Genomic DNA, 20,668 nt, shown 5'->3' with positions numbered 1-20,668 from the left:
AATTGTTGAACAAGTCGGTGATGCACTAATTTGTTGTGCAGACAGTCCAGTTGAATCTTGGATTCTCGACTCAGGTGCATCCTTTCACTCTACATCATGCAAAGAATTATTGCATAATTATATTGCTGGAAACTTTGGAAAAGTTTATCTAGCAGACGGCGAATCTCTAGACATTGTCGGGAAAGGTGAAGTTCATATAAAGACTTCATAAGGCACGCTATGGAAATTGCAAAATTTCTGACATATTCCTGGCCTCGAGAAAAATCTGATATCTATGGGTCAAATTGACAGTGAAGGATATACAACAACATTCGGTAACGGATCGTGAAATATAACCAAAGGAAATTTGGTTGTGGCACGAGACTTCAAGAAGGGAACACTATATGCAACTACAATACAACAAGATACTATAACAACAATTGATCATGATCGTGATACAACATTGTGGCACCGGAGGATCGTGCATATGAGTGAGAAGGGAATGAAGTTATTGGCATCCAAAGAAAAGCTGCCAAACCTATAGCATGTTAAATTAGGTTTGTGCGAAGAATGCATTTACGGGAAACAAAAGAGAGTTAATTTCTCAAAGGTGGGAAGGACACCAAAGAAAGAGAAACTGGAACTAGTGCATACAGATGTGTGGGGACCAGCATCTGTAACTTCTCTGGGAGGCTCACACTATTATGTCACCTTCATTGATAATTCCACAAGAAAGGTATGGGTTTATTTTCTGAAAAATAAATCTAATGTGTTTGTTACCTTTAAAAGATGGAAAGGTGAAGTTGAAAATCAGACAAGTCATAAGTTATAATGTCTGAAGTCTGACAATGGAGGAGAATATGATAGTCAAGAGTTTAAAGCATTCTGCTCTAAGAATGGTATCAGAATGATCAAGATAGTTCCTCGAACACCAGAACAAAATGGCGTTGCTGAGAGGATGAGCAGAACCCTGAATGAACGGGCTAGAAGTATGAGAATACATTCTGGATTGCCGAAGTACTTTTCGGCTGAGGCTGTTAACACGGCGACTTACCTCATAAATAGGGGACCCTTTGTACCACTGAATTTTAAAATTCATGAGGAGGTATGGACAGGAAAGGAGGTAACTCTCTCACATCTGAAAATATTTAGTTGTGTTGCTTATGCGCATGTAAACTCTAATGATAGAGATAAGCTTGATCCTAATGCCAAGAAATATTTCTTTATTGGCTATGGTGATGATAATTTTGGTTATCGATTTTGAGATGATCAGAATAGAAAGATCCTAAGACACAAAAATATCACATTTGATGAAAATATGATGTACAAAGACAAGCTTGAAGTAGAACCAACCAGCACCAGTAGCAGACATCTGAAATAATTGACTTAGAAGAAATCTCAAAAAATGAAGTGGCTAGAAAGACTACAACTGGATCTAAAATTAAAGATGCCGAACTAGAAGCCGAATCTGGATCAGAATCAGAATCAGAACCAGAACCAGAACCAGAGATAGAATCAGATGGAGAACCAGATCTGGAGTCAGGACTTGAATCAAATTCGGGGATCAGTTAATCCTGAACCTACATTAATGAGATCTAAAAGAGTCACGAATGCTCCAGATAGGTTAACTCTCTCTCTCTCTCTCTCTCTCCCCACTATTTACTTCTGACTGATGCTGGAGAACCAGAGAATTTTGTTGAAGCAATGCAGGTGATAAGCTTTGATAAGTGGAAGCTAGTCATGAAAGAAGAGATGAATTCTCTTCAAAAGAATACAACATGGATACTTACAGAATTACCAAAAGGAAATAAGGCATTGCAAAACAAGTGGGTGTACAGGGTTAAGGAAGAGCGTGATGGTAAGAAGAGATACAAAGCACGATTAGTAGTAAAAGGCTTTCAGCAGAATGAAGGGATTGACTACACCGAGATCTTCTCTCATGTAGTCAAATTAACTACTATCAGGTTGGTGCTAAGTATCGTAGCTGCAGAAAATTTGCATTTGGAGCAGCTAGATGTTAAAACTACTTTCTTGCATGGTACACATCTACATGAAGCAACCTGAAGGTTTTCAAATTTTTGGTAAACAAAACCTTATGTGTAAGTTGCAGAAGAGTTTGTATGGTTTAAAACAAGCACCCCGACAATGGTACAAGAAATTTGATGGATTCATGCATAATAATGGTTTCACAGGATGTGAGATGGACCATTGATGTTATATCAAAAATTTTGATAAATCCTATATCATTTTACTGATGTACGTTGATGATATGCTAATTGCAGGATCTAGCATAAATGAGATCAACAGGGTTAAGCAACAACTGGCAGAGGAGTTTGAAATGAAAGACTTAGGACCAGCTAAGCAAATGCTTGGGATGAGGATTAGCAGAAACAGGTCTGAAGGAACCTTAAAATTATCTCAAGAAAAGTACATACATAAGGTACTAAGCAGGTTCAACCTTCATGATGCAAAGACCAGAAGCACTCCACTCGGAAGCCATCTTAATCTGTCGAAGGACCAATCACCTAAGACAGATGAAGAAAGGAAGTACATGTCCAAAGTTCCATATGCTTAAGCAGTAGGAAGTTTGATGTATACTATGGTTTGCACTAGACCTCACATAGCCCATGCAATTGGAGTTGTCAGTAGATACATGTCAAATCCAGGAAAGGAGCATTGGGAAGGTGTAAAATGGATATTACGATATCTTAAAGGCACCTCAGGTATGACACTTTGTTTTAAAAGGAGCAATATTATCTTACAAGGTTTTGCTGATGCAATTTAGGCGGCGATCTGGATAGTCGAAAAACTACCACATGCTACGTATTCACCTTGGGTGGTATTGCTGTTAGCTGGATGTCTAGACTTCAGAAAAGTGTTGCTCTATCTACCACTGAAGCAGAGTACATGGCAATCTCAGAAGTTGGAAAAGAGATGACTTGGCTCAAGAATTTTCTTAAAGAGCTAGGTAAAGAGCAAGACAATTATGAATATTTCAGTGATAGCCCGAGTGTAATTCATCTTGCCAAGAATCTAGTGTTTAATGCAAGATCGAACCATATCCAGTTGAGGTATCATCATTGTATACGGTCAAAACCGGTTTCGACCTTCATATAATTAATCAGGATTTAGGGACCGATAAATACTGAAATCGAAGTCAATATCGAGCTATGATATGAAGAAGTGTTATCGAGCTCAAGAGCCAGGGCTCGAGTCAATTCTGAGCCCAAGTCAATATCAGACCCGAGTCAATACCGAGCCCGAATTAATATCGAGCTCGAGTCAATTCCTAGCCTGAGTGAATATCGAGCTCGAAACCTAGAGATCGACCACTACTAGGTCCGGCCAAGATCGATCTAAGAGACAAGAGCCATTATAGCCGCACTAAGGGAAAAAATCTCAACGGGAATTAAGAAAAAACTAATTAATTAATCTATCATGGGATCCCCACTATGTATTGTTAATTATATTCAAAGTAGATCCCTCCACTATAAGAAGAGTGGCTATCATTTCTGTAGAAGGGAGACCAAAACATCTACACACTACCATATTGAAAAGATTATTGATATTCATAGAGAGATTATCCTTTTTTGGGCTTTATACATTGATCTGTCTTGCTTGTTCGTATATCGTTTTCCATTCAATTTGGTTTGTATTTCATTCTTTTTACAGCCAATATTCGATATGTTTCTACTTACTTTTCCGATTTGTGCCAAGTTATACCACGTATCCTTAGAGCTACGTATAAATTCAACTCTATCCGTTTTTCGGGTAAACAGTTTGGTGCCCACTATGGGGCTAAGGATAATAGTAGTTATTTGGTACAAATCTCTGTGAAACACACTATTTTACACTTGCTCTTGGAAGTGTCTTTGAATTTCAGGTTAAAAACAATGAATTCTCAATTAATGGCCCTACCTATCGAAAACAAAGCTGGCCTTCAAGATGAGAACAACAACTTACCCCCCGGGGGTGGAAGGCCACTCATCGATCCCGATGGAGCTCGGGTCGAAGAGCCAATAGACGTTAATTCACATGCGGCCATCGAGGCAAACAAACGTTCTAACCCTGAAAATAACATTCATGGTGGAACTCGATCTGCAGCTCGAAATACCCAAAACGCTGAGGAAAACGAAATCAGCTTGCGTATGATTTTCGAGATGTTACAAGCTCAACAAGTAGCAATAGCCCAATTGCAGAGCAAACCCAGTCACCGACCAGACTCGAGCCTAGTCCACCCCAAGAAGCCACCCACAAAACGGGGCCAACTATAGTAAGGTCAAATGAGCAAGAATCGGGGACTAATCCCGAAATTGTTAAGATGTTCGAGGAACTGACTAAACAAATAGAGTCGGGAGAAAGAAGGATTGAATCAAATGACAAAAGGGTGGAAACATATAACTCCAGGGTTGATCAGATCCCGGGGGCACCACCGATATTGAAAGGCTTGGATTCCAAAAAATTCGTACAAAAGCCCTTCCCCCAGGACAGTTCCGAAACCGATTCCCAAGAAGTTCCGCATGCCCAAAATTCCTAAATATAATGGAACAACCGACCCCAACTAACACGTCACCTCGTACACATGTTCCATTAAAGGGAACGATCTAGAAGACGATTAGATCGAATCTGTATTATTGAAACATTTCAGTGAAACCCTATCAAAGGGGGAGATGATATGGTATCATAATTTACCATCTAACTCTATCGATTCTTTTTCTATGCTTGCAGATTCTTTCGTAAAAGCACACGCTAGGGCCATAAAGGTCGAAACCACGAAGTCCGACCTTTTCAAGGTAAGACAAAAAGATAACGAGATGCTAAGGGAATTTGTATCTCGTTTCCAAATAGAACGAATGGATCTACCGACGGTCACAGACGATTGGGATGTTCAAGCTTTCACTCAAGGTCTAAACGAACGAAGCTCGATGGCTTCATGACAGTTGAAGAAGAACCTGATCGAGTACCCAGCTGTTACCTGGGCCGATGTACACAATCGGTATCAATCGAAGATCAGAGTTGAAGACGACTGGTTGGGTTCTGGGCCTGCTATTAAAAGGGACACCAACCGAGAACAAAGGCCGATCAGGGACCGATACCTGCCGTATAGTGGAAATCCTACAAGCTCGGTGTGATAAACGACAATCAACTACCAAGCAATTGGAACGTGTCACACCTAAAATGATACTACTGCTAAGGTACGACCCTCCCATGTTCAATTATATTTCAAAACTAACCCTTGCAGGTGTTCGACCAGAGACAGGGATGGATTATTCAACTCGAAGCCTTTAGGCCTGAAAGCACGCGTTGCACTCTTTTTCCCTTAGACCGTTTTTTGTCCCAAATGGGTTTTTCGGCAAGGTTTTTAATGAGACAACCATTGATCGTGCTAACTTGGAACAATTCAACAGTATCTGAGGCCTCCTTACAATCAACCTCAAATACTGGGGGTGTTGTCATCGAATATATCAACGATGATTATCAAGTTCGGTGTACGGAAGTTACTTCGTTACTTCATGGCAACAGGGTCTCGACAAGAAAAATTGTATGGGCCAAATGGTCAAATGAGCCATGCCTATGTAGTTGGCCCGAGCCCTGGCGCAAAACATGAACACATGTATAATGACTTATAAAGAAACATTTCTTCTTTACTGATATCTCATATCCCAGAACAATTCCTCTATTTTGTGGTATATTATGCAAACAGGCTTAAGGGCCAACCATTACCCCATAAATCGAGGACTGCCAACCGAAAAATCAATGAGATCAAGCACCACTAAGCCCAAGGGCTACCTTATTTCGAGTTCGAGCAAATCCTCACTCGACCACTAATCCTAAGGGCTATTCTTATTTTGAGTTCGAAATATCATCCTCACTCGACCACTAATCCTAAGAGCTATTCTTAATTCGAGTTTGAGAAATCATTCTCACTCGACTACGAAGCCCAAGGGCTACCTTATTTCGAGTTCGAGCAAATCCTCACTCGACCACTAAGCCTAAGGGCTATTCTTATTTCGAGTTAGAAATATCATTGTCACTCGACTACTAATCCCAAGGGCTACTCATCACTTCGAGTTCGATCAAACACTCACTCGACCATTAAGCCTAAGGGATACATTACTTTGAGTTCGAGTAAACACTCACTCGACCATTAAGCCTACGGGCTACATTACTTCGAGTTCAAGCAAACACTCACTCGACCATAAGCCTAAGTGCTACTCTTAATGTGAGTTCGAGCAAACACTCACTCGACTAATAAGCCTAAGGGCTATTCTTACTTCGAGCTCGAGCAAACACTCGCTCGACCATTAAGCCTACGGGCTACATTACTTTGAGTTCGAGTAAACACTCACTCGACCAATAAGCCTACGGGCTACATTACTTCAAGTTCGAGCAAACACTCACTCGACCATAAGCCTAAGGGCTACTCTTAATTTGAGTTCGAGCAAACACTCACTCGACTATTAAGCCTAAGGGCTATTCTTACTTCGATCTCGAGCAAACACTCGCTCGACCATAAGCCTAAGGGATACTCTTAATGCGAGTTTGAGCAAACACTCACTCAACTATTAAGCCTAAGGGATATTCTTACTTCCAGCTCGAGCAAACACTCACTAGACCATTAAGCCTACGGGCTATGAGTTCGAGTAAACACTCACTCGGTTATTAAGCCTAAGGGCTATTCTTACTTTGAGCTCGAGCAAACACTCACTCGACCATTAAGCCTACTGGCTACGTTACTTCGAGTTCGAGCAAACACTCATTCGACCATAAGCCTAAAGGCTACTCTTAATTCGAGTTCGAGCAAACGCTCGCTCAACCATAGGCCTAAGGGCTACTCTTAATTCGAGTTCGAACTAACACTCACTCGATTATTAAGCCTAAGGGCTACATTGCTTCGAGTTCGAGCAACCATTCTCACTCGGGGACTATCTACAAAGCCCAAGGGCTACCTTATTTCGAGTTCGAGTAAACACTCACTCATAAAGCCTAAGGGCTACATTAATTTGAGTTTGAGAAAATACTCACTCGACCTTTAAGCTTAAGAGCTACATTACTTCGAGTTCGAGAAACCATTTTTACTCGGGGACTATATACAAAGCCCAAGGGCTACCTTATTTCGAGTTCGAGTAAACACTCACTCATAAAGCCTAAGGGCTACATTAATTCGAGTTTGAGCAAACACTCACTCGACCTTTAAAGCCTAAGGGCTACATTACTTTGAGTTCGAGCAACCATTCTCACTCGGGGGCTATCTACAAAGCCCAAGGACTACCTTATTTCGAGTTCGAGTAAACACTCACTCATAAAGCCTAAGGGCTACATTAATTCGAGTTTGAGCAAATACTCACTCGACCTTTAAGCCCAAGGGCTATATTACTTCGAGTTCAAGCAACCATTCTCACTCGGGGACTATCTACAAATCCCAAGGGATACCTTATTTCGAGTTCGAGTAAACACTCACTCATAAAGCCTAAGGGCTACGTTAAATTCGAGTTCGAACAAACACGCATTCAACCATTAAAGCCTGAAGGCTACCTTAATTCGAGCCCAATAAATGAGGGGACTATCCACAAAGCCCGAAGGCTATGCAGTTCAGATTCGAATTATTTCCCCGAATCGGAGACTATATATCAAACTTAAAAGGCTATTTTGCTTCAAAGGGAGAAAGTTTATATACAAATCTTGCACAAAGGCAACTCGGCCTAAAGGAAGTTATTTACAAAAACCGAAAACAGCCTTAAAAGAAAAAACAACAACTACCTAAGGTCCTAAATAGCTTGATCTTTATCGGAGACCGTGTTCTCATCATCTTCCTCACCTTCAGACTCGCTCGAGCTATCAGAGTCTTCCTCAGGGAAGGCCAGCTTTCGAGCTTTGTCTTCCTCCGCCCTGGCAACTTCAATCTCGGCCCCAACATCAAAACCCTGAGCATTGACCTCTTCGAGAGCTTCTCGTCGAGCCTGCCATTTAGCGTGTTCGACCATGCTCTTGGCTTTAGCTTGGTTGACCTCAACATCGATCCTGAATTAGGCCACTTTAGCATCGTGTCTTTTATTGGCCTCGATGACCTCAGATATGGCCACCTCAAGTTCATCAGCCAAACCCGCTTTATCAGAAATAGCCAAATCCAACCGATGTTGAAGCTCCTTCATCTTCTCGATCAGCCCCGAGGCCTTTTCTTTCGCAGAAAAAAGTTGGGCCTCATACAACTCTAACTGATCTTGAACGGCTTCCTTTTCGAGGCAAGGATATCCATATTCATTTTAAATTCTTCCGCCTCATCCAATAGCCCATCTACCTGTGAGTTAAGCCGTCCAATCTGCTCGATCCTCTACCAAACCTACATAATCGGATTGTTAGTGGTTATCTCATTATCATCTTCACTATCATGAAAAATTCAGAATACCTGCTCAACCATCTCCTTGTGCTCTTCTCGAGCTGTTGTCAAATCTGCTCGAAGTTTTTCACTAAGAAGCTTGTAAGAGCCACTCTTCTTAGTGAGGTTCCGAACCTCAGCCTCATGTTCCTCTCGGATTCGGAGGAAGGCCTCGTGATGCAACATCGAAGCCTACAAACATGAGGAAAAATGTTAGAATTATGTACAACTCTAAGTAAAAAAGAAACAGTAGAGATGCCATCAGAGTTACCCAATTCAAAGCATGCTGAGCCTCGTTAAAATGATAGGAGGGCCCTACCGCATTCATCACTGATTGATACTCTTCGGTCACCAAGGACCGAAGGTAACTAGCAATCCCCACGAGGGGAGAGAAAATTCGGGTATCCTCAGGCACGGAGAGCACTATCTTCCACATACGATCGGGATCAACACTCGGGGTCGGGAATCGGTCCACCAGTTTTTGAACCGATGAAGACCCAGCAGAACTTGACCATGATGCTTTCTTTGGTATCGATATTCCACCAAAACCAATAACCTCCTCCGAGGCAGCCGACTCGAGCCTATCCAGAAAACTGTGGATATCGGTCGGCTCCTAAATACCCTCGAAGGACCGACCTGCCAACATGCTAGCCTCAGAGATCATAGCATCCGAAATGTGAGGGGATCCGCTAATGTCAATTATCCCGAGCTCATCCCTCGAGGAATCTTCTGCTGCCCGAGAAGTCCTACCCTCGACCTCCCCTTCAATCATCTTAGCTCGAGACGGGATAGTCTCAGTATTTTCTTGTTCTGGGATTATGGCCAGGATGCCGTTATTCACTTCCGCCGATTCGGAAGATTGTTGTATCACAACATTAGCCCGTACACAGGCTAAATCTTCTTCTCCTTCTTCGGGCTTGTCCCTTAATTGGTTAATCAGTTCCAAAGGCATGACACCGGAGCCCCCCTTTGGCTTGCGAGATTTCCTAGCCGGTTTTTCTTTTTCCAAACTAGGGGAACTCGGTACATCTTTTCTCTTCCTTTCTCTAACCTGATTCGGTACAGGAACCTCTTCATCACCAGATAGGGGCCTCATGATAACATCCTTCCCGAGTCCTACAAAGGAAAAAGGAGGATAAATAAGTAAAGAAGAACAAACAACAAGCAAATCGAGAAAGAGACTCACCATGACTACGGGCCTCCCATCGACCCTTTGACAATTCTACCCAAGCGCGCTTGGAGTACGGTCTCTGTGACACCAGACCTTCAAACCATTGTTTAAGGTCCGGAATCGGTTCCAGCATCCGAGCTACGACTGTGACAAGAAGGGCAAAAAATAGATCAAGAAAATGAAAGGCAGTCTCAAAATTAAAACGAACAAAGGGAAACAATTGCTCACGGTTCATGTCCCATTTCTCAAGGAACGGCAGGTCATCAACAGGGATCAGGTCCGAGGTTTTGATTCGAACAAAATGACCCATCCAACCCCGGCCATGGGTTTCATCAATACTCGAGAAAGACGCTTTGGTTGCTCGGCGAGCAAGCTTGATTAAACCTCCTCGGTAAAGTCGGGGACTATAAAGGCGCATAAGGTGATCGAGGGTGAAGATACGCCCCTCAATTTTTCTCGAGAAAAATTAGAGAAGAATCACTATCCTCCAAAAATAAGGATGGATCTAGCCTAGGGTCACGTCGTATCTCTTGCAAAAAGTGACGATGACGGGGTCTAAAGGACCCACCGTGAAAGGATAAGTGTAAACACTTAAGAACCCTTTCACATGGGTAGTAATTGATTCATCAGGCGATGGGAATACTATGTGCTTATCATCCCGGTTGCATTCTTGTTTAACTTCTTGAGAACTTTCTCGGTGATTGTGCACTGGTACCTTGACATCGGCTCACATCGGCCCGGTACCGGAGAGGGTTTTTCAATTTTAAAATCACCAACAATTGAACACCCTATCGGAATGAATTCCTCAGGGCAAGGCTCCTCCACATCCTCGCCACCGGCGGGTCGTGATGAAGAAACGACCTCTTTTTGCGGAATGATTTTAGATTTTTTGGCCATCTAACTTTCTGTGGACAAAGATCGGAAGTATTTGGTGTTTTCAGAAGAAATTTGCAGTGACAGTCACAGATCTGCAGATGAAGAACATAGAAGATTTGAAGGTTGGAAATCTGAAAATGAAAAATAGTGAAGAGAAGGGCTATTTATAGATTAGGCAATGGCGGTTCAGAATCAACAGTGGTCGACCATCGTCTGACTCACATTTATTGCCTTGATAACTGAACCGATGGGACATCTATTGCGTACGTCATGATCGAGCTCGATGCAAACGTCAGTATATATCTAGTCATATCATTGAAAAATCATGTCGTTTCTCGCCACATCCTTCCCGAGTAACGATAGGACTATCTGTATACAGTCAAAATCGATTTCGACTTTCGTATAATTAATCAAGATTTAGGGACCGATCAATACTGAAATCAAAGTCAATATCGAGCTATGATATGAAGAAGTGTTATCGAGCTCAAGAGTCAGGGCCCGAGTCAATACCGAACCCGAGTTAATATCGAGCCCGAGTCAATATCGAGCTCGAAACCTAGAGATCGACCACTACCAGGTCTGGCCAAGATAGAGCTAAGAGACAAGAGCTATTATAGCTGTCGTAAGGGAGAGAATCTCGGCGGGAATTAAGGAAAAAATAAGTAATTAATCTATCATGGTATTCTCACTATGTATTTTTAATTATATTCAAAGTAGGATCCCTCCACTATAAGAAGAGTGGCTATCATTTCTGTAGATGGGAGACCAAGACATCTACACACTCCCATATTGAAAAGATTATTGATATTCATAGAGAGATTATCCTTTTTTGGGCTTTGTACATTGATTCGTCTTGCTTGTTCGTATATCGTTTTCCATTCAATTTGGTTTGTATTTTATTCTTTTTACAGTCAATATTCGATATATTTCTACTTACTTTTCCGATTTGTACCAAGTTATACCACATATCTTTAGAGCTACATATAAATTCAACTCTATCCATTTTTCGGATAAACAATCATATCCGAGAGTTGATAAGTGAAGAAACTCTTTCCCTGCAGAAGATATCAGTATCAAAGAATCTGTCAGACATGTTGACCAAAGTTGTCGGTGTTGACAAACTGAGGTTGTGCACTGCCTCAGTTAGCCTTCAAGATTGATAGGGTGAATACGCCACCAGAGAATAGCAAATCTTTATTTTAATTTCTTTCTTGATGTAACATAGGTTTGAGGGGGAGATTGATAGTAGCAAACTTGTTATTGTATGTGAAAGAAAGAAAAGTGGACAAAACAAAAGAAAGAAAAATCAAAAAGAGATGAACTTATAATGTAAGCGCTTACATCGGCATTCTTATGATGTATGCGCTTACACCGCCATTCGTATGATGTAAGCGCTTATATCGGTATTCCTATGATTTAAGCGCTTACCTCAGCAAGGCATTCAAATGCCTATAAAAGGGATATGCATTTTCATTTGCAAATCATCCCTCAATTTCTTCTTTCTCTCTTCAATTAATAAAGAGATATTCTTTGTGTGGCCGTGAAGTAGGCAAAATTGCTTAACCACGTAAATCTTGTCTTGTCTTGTACAATTTATTGCTTCTCTTTCAAATATTTTTCTCTTCTATTAGCCTCACACGTTTCCCAACAGTTTTCAGGAACGTTTCTCAACAGTTTTCAGGAACAGGGTCCGCAGAATCATCCTCATCCAAAACAACATATTCTTCTCCGACTTCCAGGAGAAGCATCTGAGTTTCCATTGGAACTTCGCTTCCTGATTTTTCCTACACGGGGAATCATCCACCAAATCTTCACAATAAAGAGGCATAAGAATTTGTAATCCCTGCAAAAAGTAAAAAGAAAATAACTTTGGCAGATCAAATCCTTAATGCTAGCAGTTTTACGAATATTTTCAATTATTGAGATACTTACTCATCAAGAACTCCAAGGTTAAAGACGTGATGAGAACTAATTGTCATTGATTTAGCTCCCAGAAATGCAGAACTGGAGCTTGCTGATGTAATGACAATATTTTCTGGCACCCCAGTTAAGACAACTTTGCCACGCACCGTGAGACATTCATCTTTAATTATTGGACCACCTGTTATTGTCATGCTTGTTAATTGTTCCTCAGCAACTCTACTTGAAAAGCTGCAGAACTTAGTATATACTGAAACTTTAATAATAAGATACACAACTCCAAGTAGCACAAGTAGAAGAATACATATTCAAAAAAGCCTAGCTTAGTGCTAACGAAAATGACAATGCCAAAATCCTAAGCAACTCCTCTAGATGTAAAGTGGATAGATGTAACTGATAATTCAAGAAACTGAAACTATTGAGACTAAGATATTAATTGGGAGCTCTACTGAGAACTCTATTAAGAGGTATTTATATGGGTGATTCAGGAGAAAAATATCAAAGCCAAGGGTAGCAAGGAAAGGAAAAAAACATGCCATCGGACAATTTATTGAAAGCGATTGATGTTGGAGGAAACAGCAGACAGATTTTTTTTTTTTTTTTAAGTAAATGATTTGGGACAAGATTAGATGAATTAAACGTCGAGTCAATGATTTGGGACCAATCCAAGTGGGATTGACATGGGTATGAGTCATCATCGAAGGTTATTTCCCCTATAATTACCAACCATTCGATAAAATCAAGCAATCCATGAGTTTAGCAGCCAAGAGAATCGAGACTAGGTTGTCCAATCTCATCAGCAAATGCAATATTTTAGGTTCTTTTTACGGAGGGTTACAAATTACAATTAGCTTCATCTTTTGTACTCACTATGGTCAAACGTCACTGAAGTATTATTTTTACACGAGAAATTATTTTATTTTTCTTATAACACATGTACATGTGACTCTAAAATCTAAGCAGTTCAAACTATTCTCTACCATAAGAGCTGAAACTGAAGTTAATTAATTATTATTATCATCTGCCTGATCTAGATAGATCCTTACAAGAATTAATACTAAATAATTAATCACATGCTTCTTGACACACTAAAATCAAAACGGAAAAAAGAAAGAAAGAAAAAAAAAAAAAAGACGTTCAACTTAGATGAAGCTGCGCACAACCCCCATATCTGAATTCTGAAGGGTCATTAAAAGTTATATTATTAATAAAAATAGTATAGTAACTTGTGGTGATTGTCTATTGTCATAGTATGCACGAGATACGCCAAATGAAATTAGTAAGGTGCACGTTCCAAAAGTATAGTATTTATATTTGCTACGTACCTTATTATAATTAATTTCTTGGAGATGCAGCACAAGAATAAATCCAATGTCTATTTTACCCATTTACTGTTACAGCGTGAAGGATTTTGCATCTCGCTTGAAAAAGGAATTTATGTTTTCTACCTTCTTATCATTATATGATGTTGGAGCGGCGAATATAAGACGAAGTAGCACTATGATGCAAAACAAATTGCAGGCCTAAGAATAAAGATTTTGGATGACACGCTTGATCACAATGCCTATCATTAAACTTACAAATAAAACATAAATCCCTACAGAGGAACCCGTTTGATATTTTGAACTGAAGCCAAAACACCTGTTCAAACACTCTGAAGTCTAAATGTAATATCAAATAGAAAGATAAATGTGTGGAAATAGGAATCCTGAAACATGAGCATTTCCATTCAGACTGCTATCTATATGCTACATCTTCAAAAAAGCAAGTAGGTGACGGACAATACAAATTGGTGAGAGATACCTATATGTTACATCTTACAGAGGTGCCAGCCGGTGACAAACAATACAAAATAGTGAGAGATTACAAAATTGAGGTGAAGAATCTCAACAAGATTAACTCCGGAAAGGAACAGTAACCGAGTCAACTGGCTGGATCTTAGCAGGAGATGTCTTTACCAAAAAGTTCACTTATTCCTTTAGTAGGATCTGGCTGTTTTACAAGTGACTCTCCAACTAGAACCTACAGAGATGCGAAAAAACGCTATCATCATATATAATTGACAAAGACAAAGGGTATAAATCAGAATATTGTATTGATCAGAATGAATGTATCATGGTAGATGGTGATAAACATAATTTTCAAATGAAGACAGAAGGACCTAGGCAAAATCATATTCGAGGAAATAACACTACTATCCTCTAGTGTCCGTTTTGGAATAGTTATATACTGCCGTTATTATGAATATCAAAATTATTAAGGCAGCTTACCGCTTTGACACCGGCTTCTTGTACATAAGCAATATCAGCTGGAGTAAATAGTCCAGACTCCCCAACCACCTGAAGAATTAAAGTAGAAATTAACATCACAACTTATTGGGAGAGAAAATACTAAAATAACAGCTTAACATGATGTATTGAAGATCTTACAATTATGCCCTTCTCACGGATCCTTTCTCCACGCTCTCCTTCAAGAAGCTTTTTGGTATTGCTAATGTCCACCTTGAAAGTTCCTGGTAATAGAAGAAGTTGATTTAGTTGGCAAGTTGTAGACAATTGAAGAGTACAATGATCAAACATGTTGCTTATAACTTTATTTATTATGTTTGTACATTTTTCCCTAGCATATGTAGCCAGAAAGCATGACTTTCTATGGAAGTGAACAGGGATTTAGAATCTCTTACTTAATGTAGGAACCTTGATCTTTTTATCCAGAGTTCATTTTGTTTAATTTCCTTATAGAGCTAGTTTACATCTTAACCCCCCCCCCCCCCAAAACACCCACACACACACAAAGACAACCCAAACCCAAGAGGGTCATGTTAGCCTTTGGTGTTAAATTTGTCTCCTTATAGTAGTTGACAGCATGTATTGCATTGAGAAACGAGTAGATTGGTGGTGTAGAATTAATTATGCAATTTACCAAGGTCTCTATTATTGATGCCAATAAGCTCAACCCCGTCAATTCCGAGGACACGATCCATTTCCCTCTCATCATGCACCTAGAAGAAGCGCAAGAAGTTGAAATGGTTATTATAAGGAAACGAAATAAAACAGAGATACAGAAAGAGAAGCTCGTTTTTTTTGGAAAAGTGAGAATCCTTGCAATGACAGAAAGATATTAACATCAATAAAGGATTTGTAGTTTATAATAAGAATAAATAGAAATCCAAAAACCAATATATGCATATTGAAAACAATCTTTCATGAAGAAAATAACTTATACCAAATATCTTTCATATCCATGAAACATAACAACTGCCTCTAACAAATGGAAGCTGACATTTCCTTTTCGTCAATGAAAGATAAATACAATTTTTTGTAAAAATACCGATGCGTAGATTTTGAATTATTTGCCTTTCAGTTCATGGAATGGTCGAAAAGTAGGAGTGGAGATAGTAACAATTTACCTCAACTAGTGCTGTCAATCCAAGTAATTTGCAGATCTTAATCATATATTTGATGTCAAGATCTGGTAGAATAGCAGCAATTAACAGAACTGCATCGGCACCTTTAACCCGAGCATAGTACAGTTGCCAAGCTTCTATAACGAATTCTTTACACAACAAAGGGCACTGCAAAGTTGGAGTTCAATGAAAAACTGTTAAGGACTCAATTATGAAATATTATAGGTTGTACAAAAAACTATGAGGGAACCTGCATACCTCTACTCCAGCATTCCTTATAGCCTCTAGATTTTCAAAGCTTCCCTAATTCACAAAAAGAAAGAGAAAATCATAATCAACAATTGGAAAATCATTTGACAATCTGCATCTAAGCACTTCCATAATACACCAAGAATTAGTATAGTCTATAGGCTAATTGTCACAGTTGATGCAACTTCCTAAACAACTCCATTATGCATCCCAATTACCTACCTCCACAACTGCTAATCAGGTGTTTAGTCATTCGCTTAAATGGGATGGTTGGTTTATCCTTTTTTATCAGAACAGAAAACTGTAACATAAACATATCATATTCACAAGTTTTTTCAAACACTTCAATTACAATTTAAGGCCCTATTAGGAAAAGGATACAAATATTTTTTTCAATTGATGAAAAAGGATAAAAATATTTGAACATTCCTGATTAGATTCCCTTTGCATCAGAAGGAACAAAATGCTTGCAACTTTGCCAAATACTTCAACTACAATTTAAGATTCCTACTAGAAAATCATAGGAAGAAACTAATCTCAACATTGTTATCTTAAGAGTGATCATACCTTCACCTTATTTTGGTCATTGCATTTACATTATGAAATTTATTTTTTTACAGTAAATGACTCTGATAGCGGTGTTACTAGATAGTAATTTTACTATCCCCTAAAGCCATTAATTACTAGAAAGAACATTATCCGTATTGGCAATTTGAACCTTTACCTGAAAATATTTTTTATCTGTCAAAACACTAAGGCATGCTGCTCCACCTCTTTCATAAGCTTTGGCGATCTCAACCTGTCATGCAAAAACATTGAAAGGTTAATCCCCAATTTCAAATATTTCAACAAGGGTAAGTTGCAACTGAAACATTTGAACGCTCTTTAAGGGGTTTGACTCAATGGATGGCTTTCTTTGTCAATGGATTGAGCTAAGTGTGAGTCCATGAATAAAATGCAATTTCATATTTGAACAAAGGCCTGCAAAGATTTTTATTAATTAAGATCTTTATAGATTATTAAGTCTAAAGGAGATTCAATCTGAAACCCTATATATGGTGGAAGAAGAAAATAATCTGATGTACCTAAACCTGCATTTTACTAAATTCTTGATAACCGAGAAATCTGTTGTTTTATAGTGGATCTGGCCCTCTACCTGTCTCCACGTAAATACGAGGTTTGGTTGAAAGCAAGACTCAAACACATGATGTGGGCTTACCACAATCTGTGTAAAACTTTGCCACTGAATGATGCCCTGGGGTTGCATCGGACTAAATTAGCACCCTATTTTCTCGAGCTGACTGTTCTAGTCTTGAAAACACATAGTCCCAGATGAAGACCAAATCTCTAAAGGAAGAATGGTTCACTTAGGTCACTATAATTATACTTCAACTTTTCACAACATAGAGGAGCAAGCAAGAGCATATTTGCTTAATGCTAAAATGGAAATTGGTTACGTATGCATCCCTCTTTTTTCTCTATAATTTGTTTTAGGGCGCTTAAGTTTTGTAATTTTATACAAATGGGAAATTATTTTAAAAAGTTAGCCCACGTGATATATTAATTTGATAAATGATGCTGTCACATCCTTTTCAACTTTTACAGCGCTGACCAAGAAAATGAAGGGATGCTATGTTCGATTTCTTCAGAGTAAAGAAGAAGAAACATAAAACAAGCGAAGATAGTTTTGATTGGCCACTCAGCATTAGTAGTGTTTTTTCCTTTAGATGTAAATGCACGGAGATGTATAATCAGTTTCCTTTGTTCTGCCCCACCCCCTACCCCAACCCCCCTAAATTTACACAGAAGAACCTAGCTGACTGAGAGTTAAACTTGCTAGTTGATACTATAAAAATTAGGGAATCTGTTAGATCATTGAAGTACCAAGAGCTTGAAATAAAGGAATCAGCATAGCATATTATGCAGAAGTTACACCAACACACACCAAGAGATGATCTTGAACTAGTCAACGAAGGGAAAGACAACCTGGTACAGTTATTAAAGTACATATGTTTATGGTTTTTAACTTTCTGGTGCAACATTCAAGATGTAAATGATGAAGACAGCTTGTTAGAGTTCATTAGCTCGTTACAGGAAAAGAGCTTCTTTTTGAATCAGTTAGGATCCCTTCTTCTTTTTTTGTATTGGGGGACCTCAACTCTTGTAATTCACAAACACTGTCTTAGTGCTTGGTTGTTTGTTATTTATAATTTTACTACTTACCAGTTTCAAAATAATCAATCCAGTCAACGATGAAAAGCAACTATTCGCTTATTTATCTGTCACCATACAGATGCATAGGTCAGTATGCAAACTACCTTCATTTCAGCTGTTTTGAAAGTACATGATGAACTCTAATGATAATTATTGTGGTAGTAAATAACTCATTGCAAAGGCAAGCAGCAAAATTATATCAAAATGGTGGAAAATCTGATAGTAACTTCTTTTTAACTTTCATTTCTTTTTCTAGATTTTCATCCATCGGAAAAAATACCAACTTAAATGAAACCTTTTAATTAAATATAGCTCTAAATACATGTCTTACAATGCCATCTTTTTCTCATTTGCTTGGCTGCTGGTAGACAGCCAAGAAGGATCAGAATTTGCCGTAAATATGACTATCACTTTTATTTGAGAAGAATATTGGAAGTTTGTTTTTCCTGTTGATTTAGTTTATAACTTTATGTCACTTCAAGTCCCTTTAAAATCATTAACACATTTCGTAGTAACTACATATAGTTCTGTAGAATACAATTATTCAACATAAGAGTCCTTGTATAATTCAACCGAAGTGAAACCAATCAAGAACTACTTCACAGAAAAAGAAGAAAAGATAACATATTTCGACGTGTTTCAACATTGTTTTACTTAAAATCAGAACTTTACCCTGTTTCCTAACAGATATTTCTTAGCTCAACGTAGAAGGTATGAGAAACTAAGTAATGTCAATTGTCAAACTAAAACGCTTACAAGATCTATAGACTCAATTGATACGAAAGGGATATGACGCACATACTGGATTAAAATCTTCGCGAAGAACACCTCTACTTGGAGAAGCCTTCTTCACTTCAGCAATAAGAGCAGGCAACTCAGTTCTTGAATATGATTCTTTCAGAGCTCCTAGAAAATCTCTGGTAGGTGGAGCACTGCTAAGCAGTTTGTTCAATACAATAAGAGGTCTCTTCTCTTTCATCTGGCAAACAAAAATCGCCTTTTAGTTCGTAGAATATAATGAAATAGGAACATAATAGCATAGATACGCTCAGGCGGCAATTGAGACTCTAGTCCAAGAGATACCTGCGCAACTTCCTTATCCTTGTTCCAGACAATTTCTTCAAGTATGTTACGTGGAGTATTGCCTTCATTCTGCAGCCGAAATTCAAAAGGGCCAACATAGTGCAAAGGAGGTCCTGATGGCGGCCTCCTTCTGATTCTTATACCCTCACTTGTAGCAATTTCGTCTTTGAATCTTTCTGCTTCCCACTCCTTGATTTTGAGAGCATCTCCTTCGGGAATGGTGGATTCTGAAGCCACCGCTGATCCGTCCTTCAAGTTAAATCAATTATGCCTTATCTTAGTACAATGATCTTTACAAGAAAGGCTTTTCTCATATATCCTTGTAATGCTATCAAATATTGCAAATAAAAATTGACGAATGGAAATCTTGCCAAAGGTTAACTCTCGATCAGAATGAAATGTTGATATTCCAAAACTTTGAAGTAAATAAAAGAGAAGCATGTGGGAACACATTAATTTGAGGTCCTAAACTCTATGTAGACATCATAACATAATGGAAAAAAGACATGTTTTTTAAAAATTTTAACAAGCCCAAAATTCAATACGCAATTTGCAAAATATTAAAACCGAATATATAGCAAAATTAAATCAATGATTGAGGCTACCTGTTGAGCTCGAACGGGTGAACATTGCGGCAGATTTCGAGCTCGGTGGGACATGAAAATAGATGATGGAACTGACAGGGAGAATGCGGGTTTGTTGGGTCTGGGATTGGAAAGGGGTTGAATAGAGAACCGGGGTCTTACCGTCGTCGCTACAGTTGCCGCCGTTGCTGTGGTGGTTCTCAATGGTATTACAGAATCCATTATTCAAAAATTGTTGATACTGATTCAATGGGTTTTATTAAGGGGCTATTTATGTTAACCAAACAATACTGGATATGGAATTAGATTTTGAGATCTTTTGGGATTTTAATCTTTAGCCTCAGCCGCCATCCCCAACCCCCGCCTCATAACGTCCAACTGTCTCGCGCTTTTTTTTTTATTTACCTCATATTGCAGAAGAATATTACTCGTATGTTTTTAGCTTCCGTTTTATACTGTTTCATTTCTTTATATATATATATATATATATATATATATATATATATATATATATATATATATATATATATTTACAGGTGACACATATGTACTGAAGTAAAAGCATAATTAAGAGCAAAATAACAAGGCATTTAAGAACAATTCCTATAAGATTCAAGAGTGTGATGGGCTATAGTAGCGGAATCATGAATTTTTATCCTTTTCATCTTCTTCGTTTGGGCTAAGTAGTTGAATCATAATTCAGACACGATCGTCTATTAAAAAAAATTTGGCATACATGCTCAAGTATTTTCACGATTTTGTAACATGCTTACATTACTATATTTGTTTTGAATATAGCAAGTGTAAGA

The 20,668-nt window shown here is 38.7% G+C and overlaps 1 protein-coding gene across 1 annotated transcript; it reads right to left on the bottom strand.

Annotated features, from left to right (window-relative positions):
* Positions 1 to 13,973: 13,973 nt before the first annotated feature.
* LOC107794948 (indole-3-glycerol phosphate synthase, chloroplastic) lies at positions 13,974 to 20,248 on the bottom strand. The gene is made up of 10 exons (XM_016617506.2): positions 19,881 to 20,248; positions 19,276 to 19,524; positions 18,995 to 19,171; positions 16,703 to 16,777; positions 15,988 to 16,032; positions 15,733 to 15,897; positions 15,246 to 15,324; positions 14,753 to 14,835; positions 14,594 to 14,662; positions 13,974 to 14,345 (listed from the first exon to the last, which is right to left on the bottom strand). The coding sequence occupies exons 1-10, from the start codon at positions 20,079 to 20,081 to the stop codon at positions 14,262 to 14,264; spliced, it is 1,227 nt and encodes a 408-aa protein (XP_016472992.1). The 5' UTR covers positions 20,082 to 20,248; the 3' UTR covers positions 13,974 to 14,261.
* Between the last annotated feature and the right edge of the window lie 420 nt (positions 20,249 to 20,668).

Source organism: Nicotiana tabacum, chromosome 4, assembly GCF_000715075.1.
Source record: "Nicotiana tabacum cultivar K326 chromosome 4, ASM71507v2, whole genome shotgun sequence".
NCBI classification, from domain to species: Eukaryota; Viridiplantae; Streptophyta; class Magnoliopsida; order Solanales; family Solanaceae; genus Nicotiana; species Nicotiana tabacum.
This window is presented reverse-complemented; position numbering and strand designations above follow the sequence as displayed.

Coding starts and splice junctions, on each gene's coding strand:
- LOC107794948 (XM_016617506.2), bottom strand. CDS start 20,081: ATGGATTCTGTAATACCATTGAGAACCACCACAGCAACGGCGGCAACT. Junction 19,525..19,880: donor CACCCGTTCGAGCTCAACAG/GTAGCCTCAATC, acceptor TTTAACTTGAAG/GACGGATCAGCGGTGGCTTC. Junction 14,346..14,593: donor AAGAAGCCGGTGTCAAAGCG/GTAAGCTGCCTT, acceptor GCATCTCTGTAG/GTTCTAGTTGGAGAGTCACT.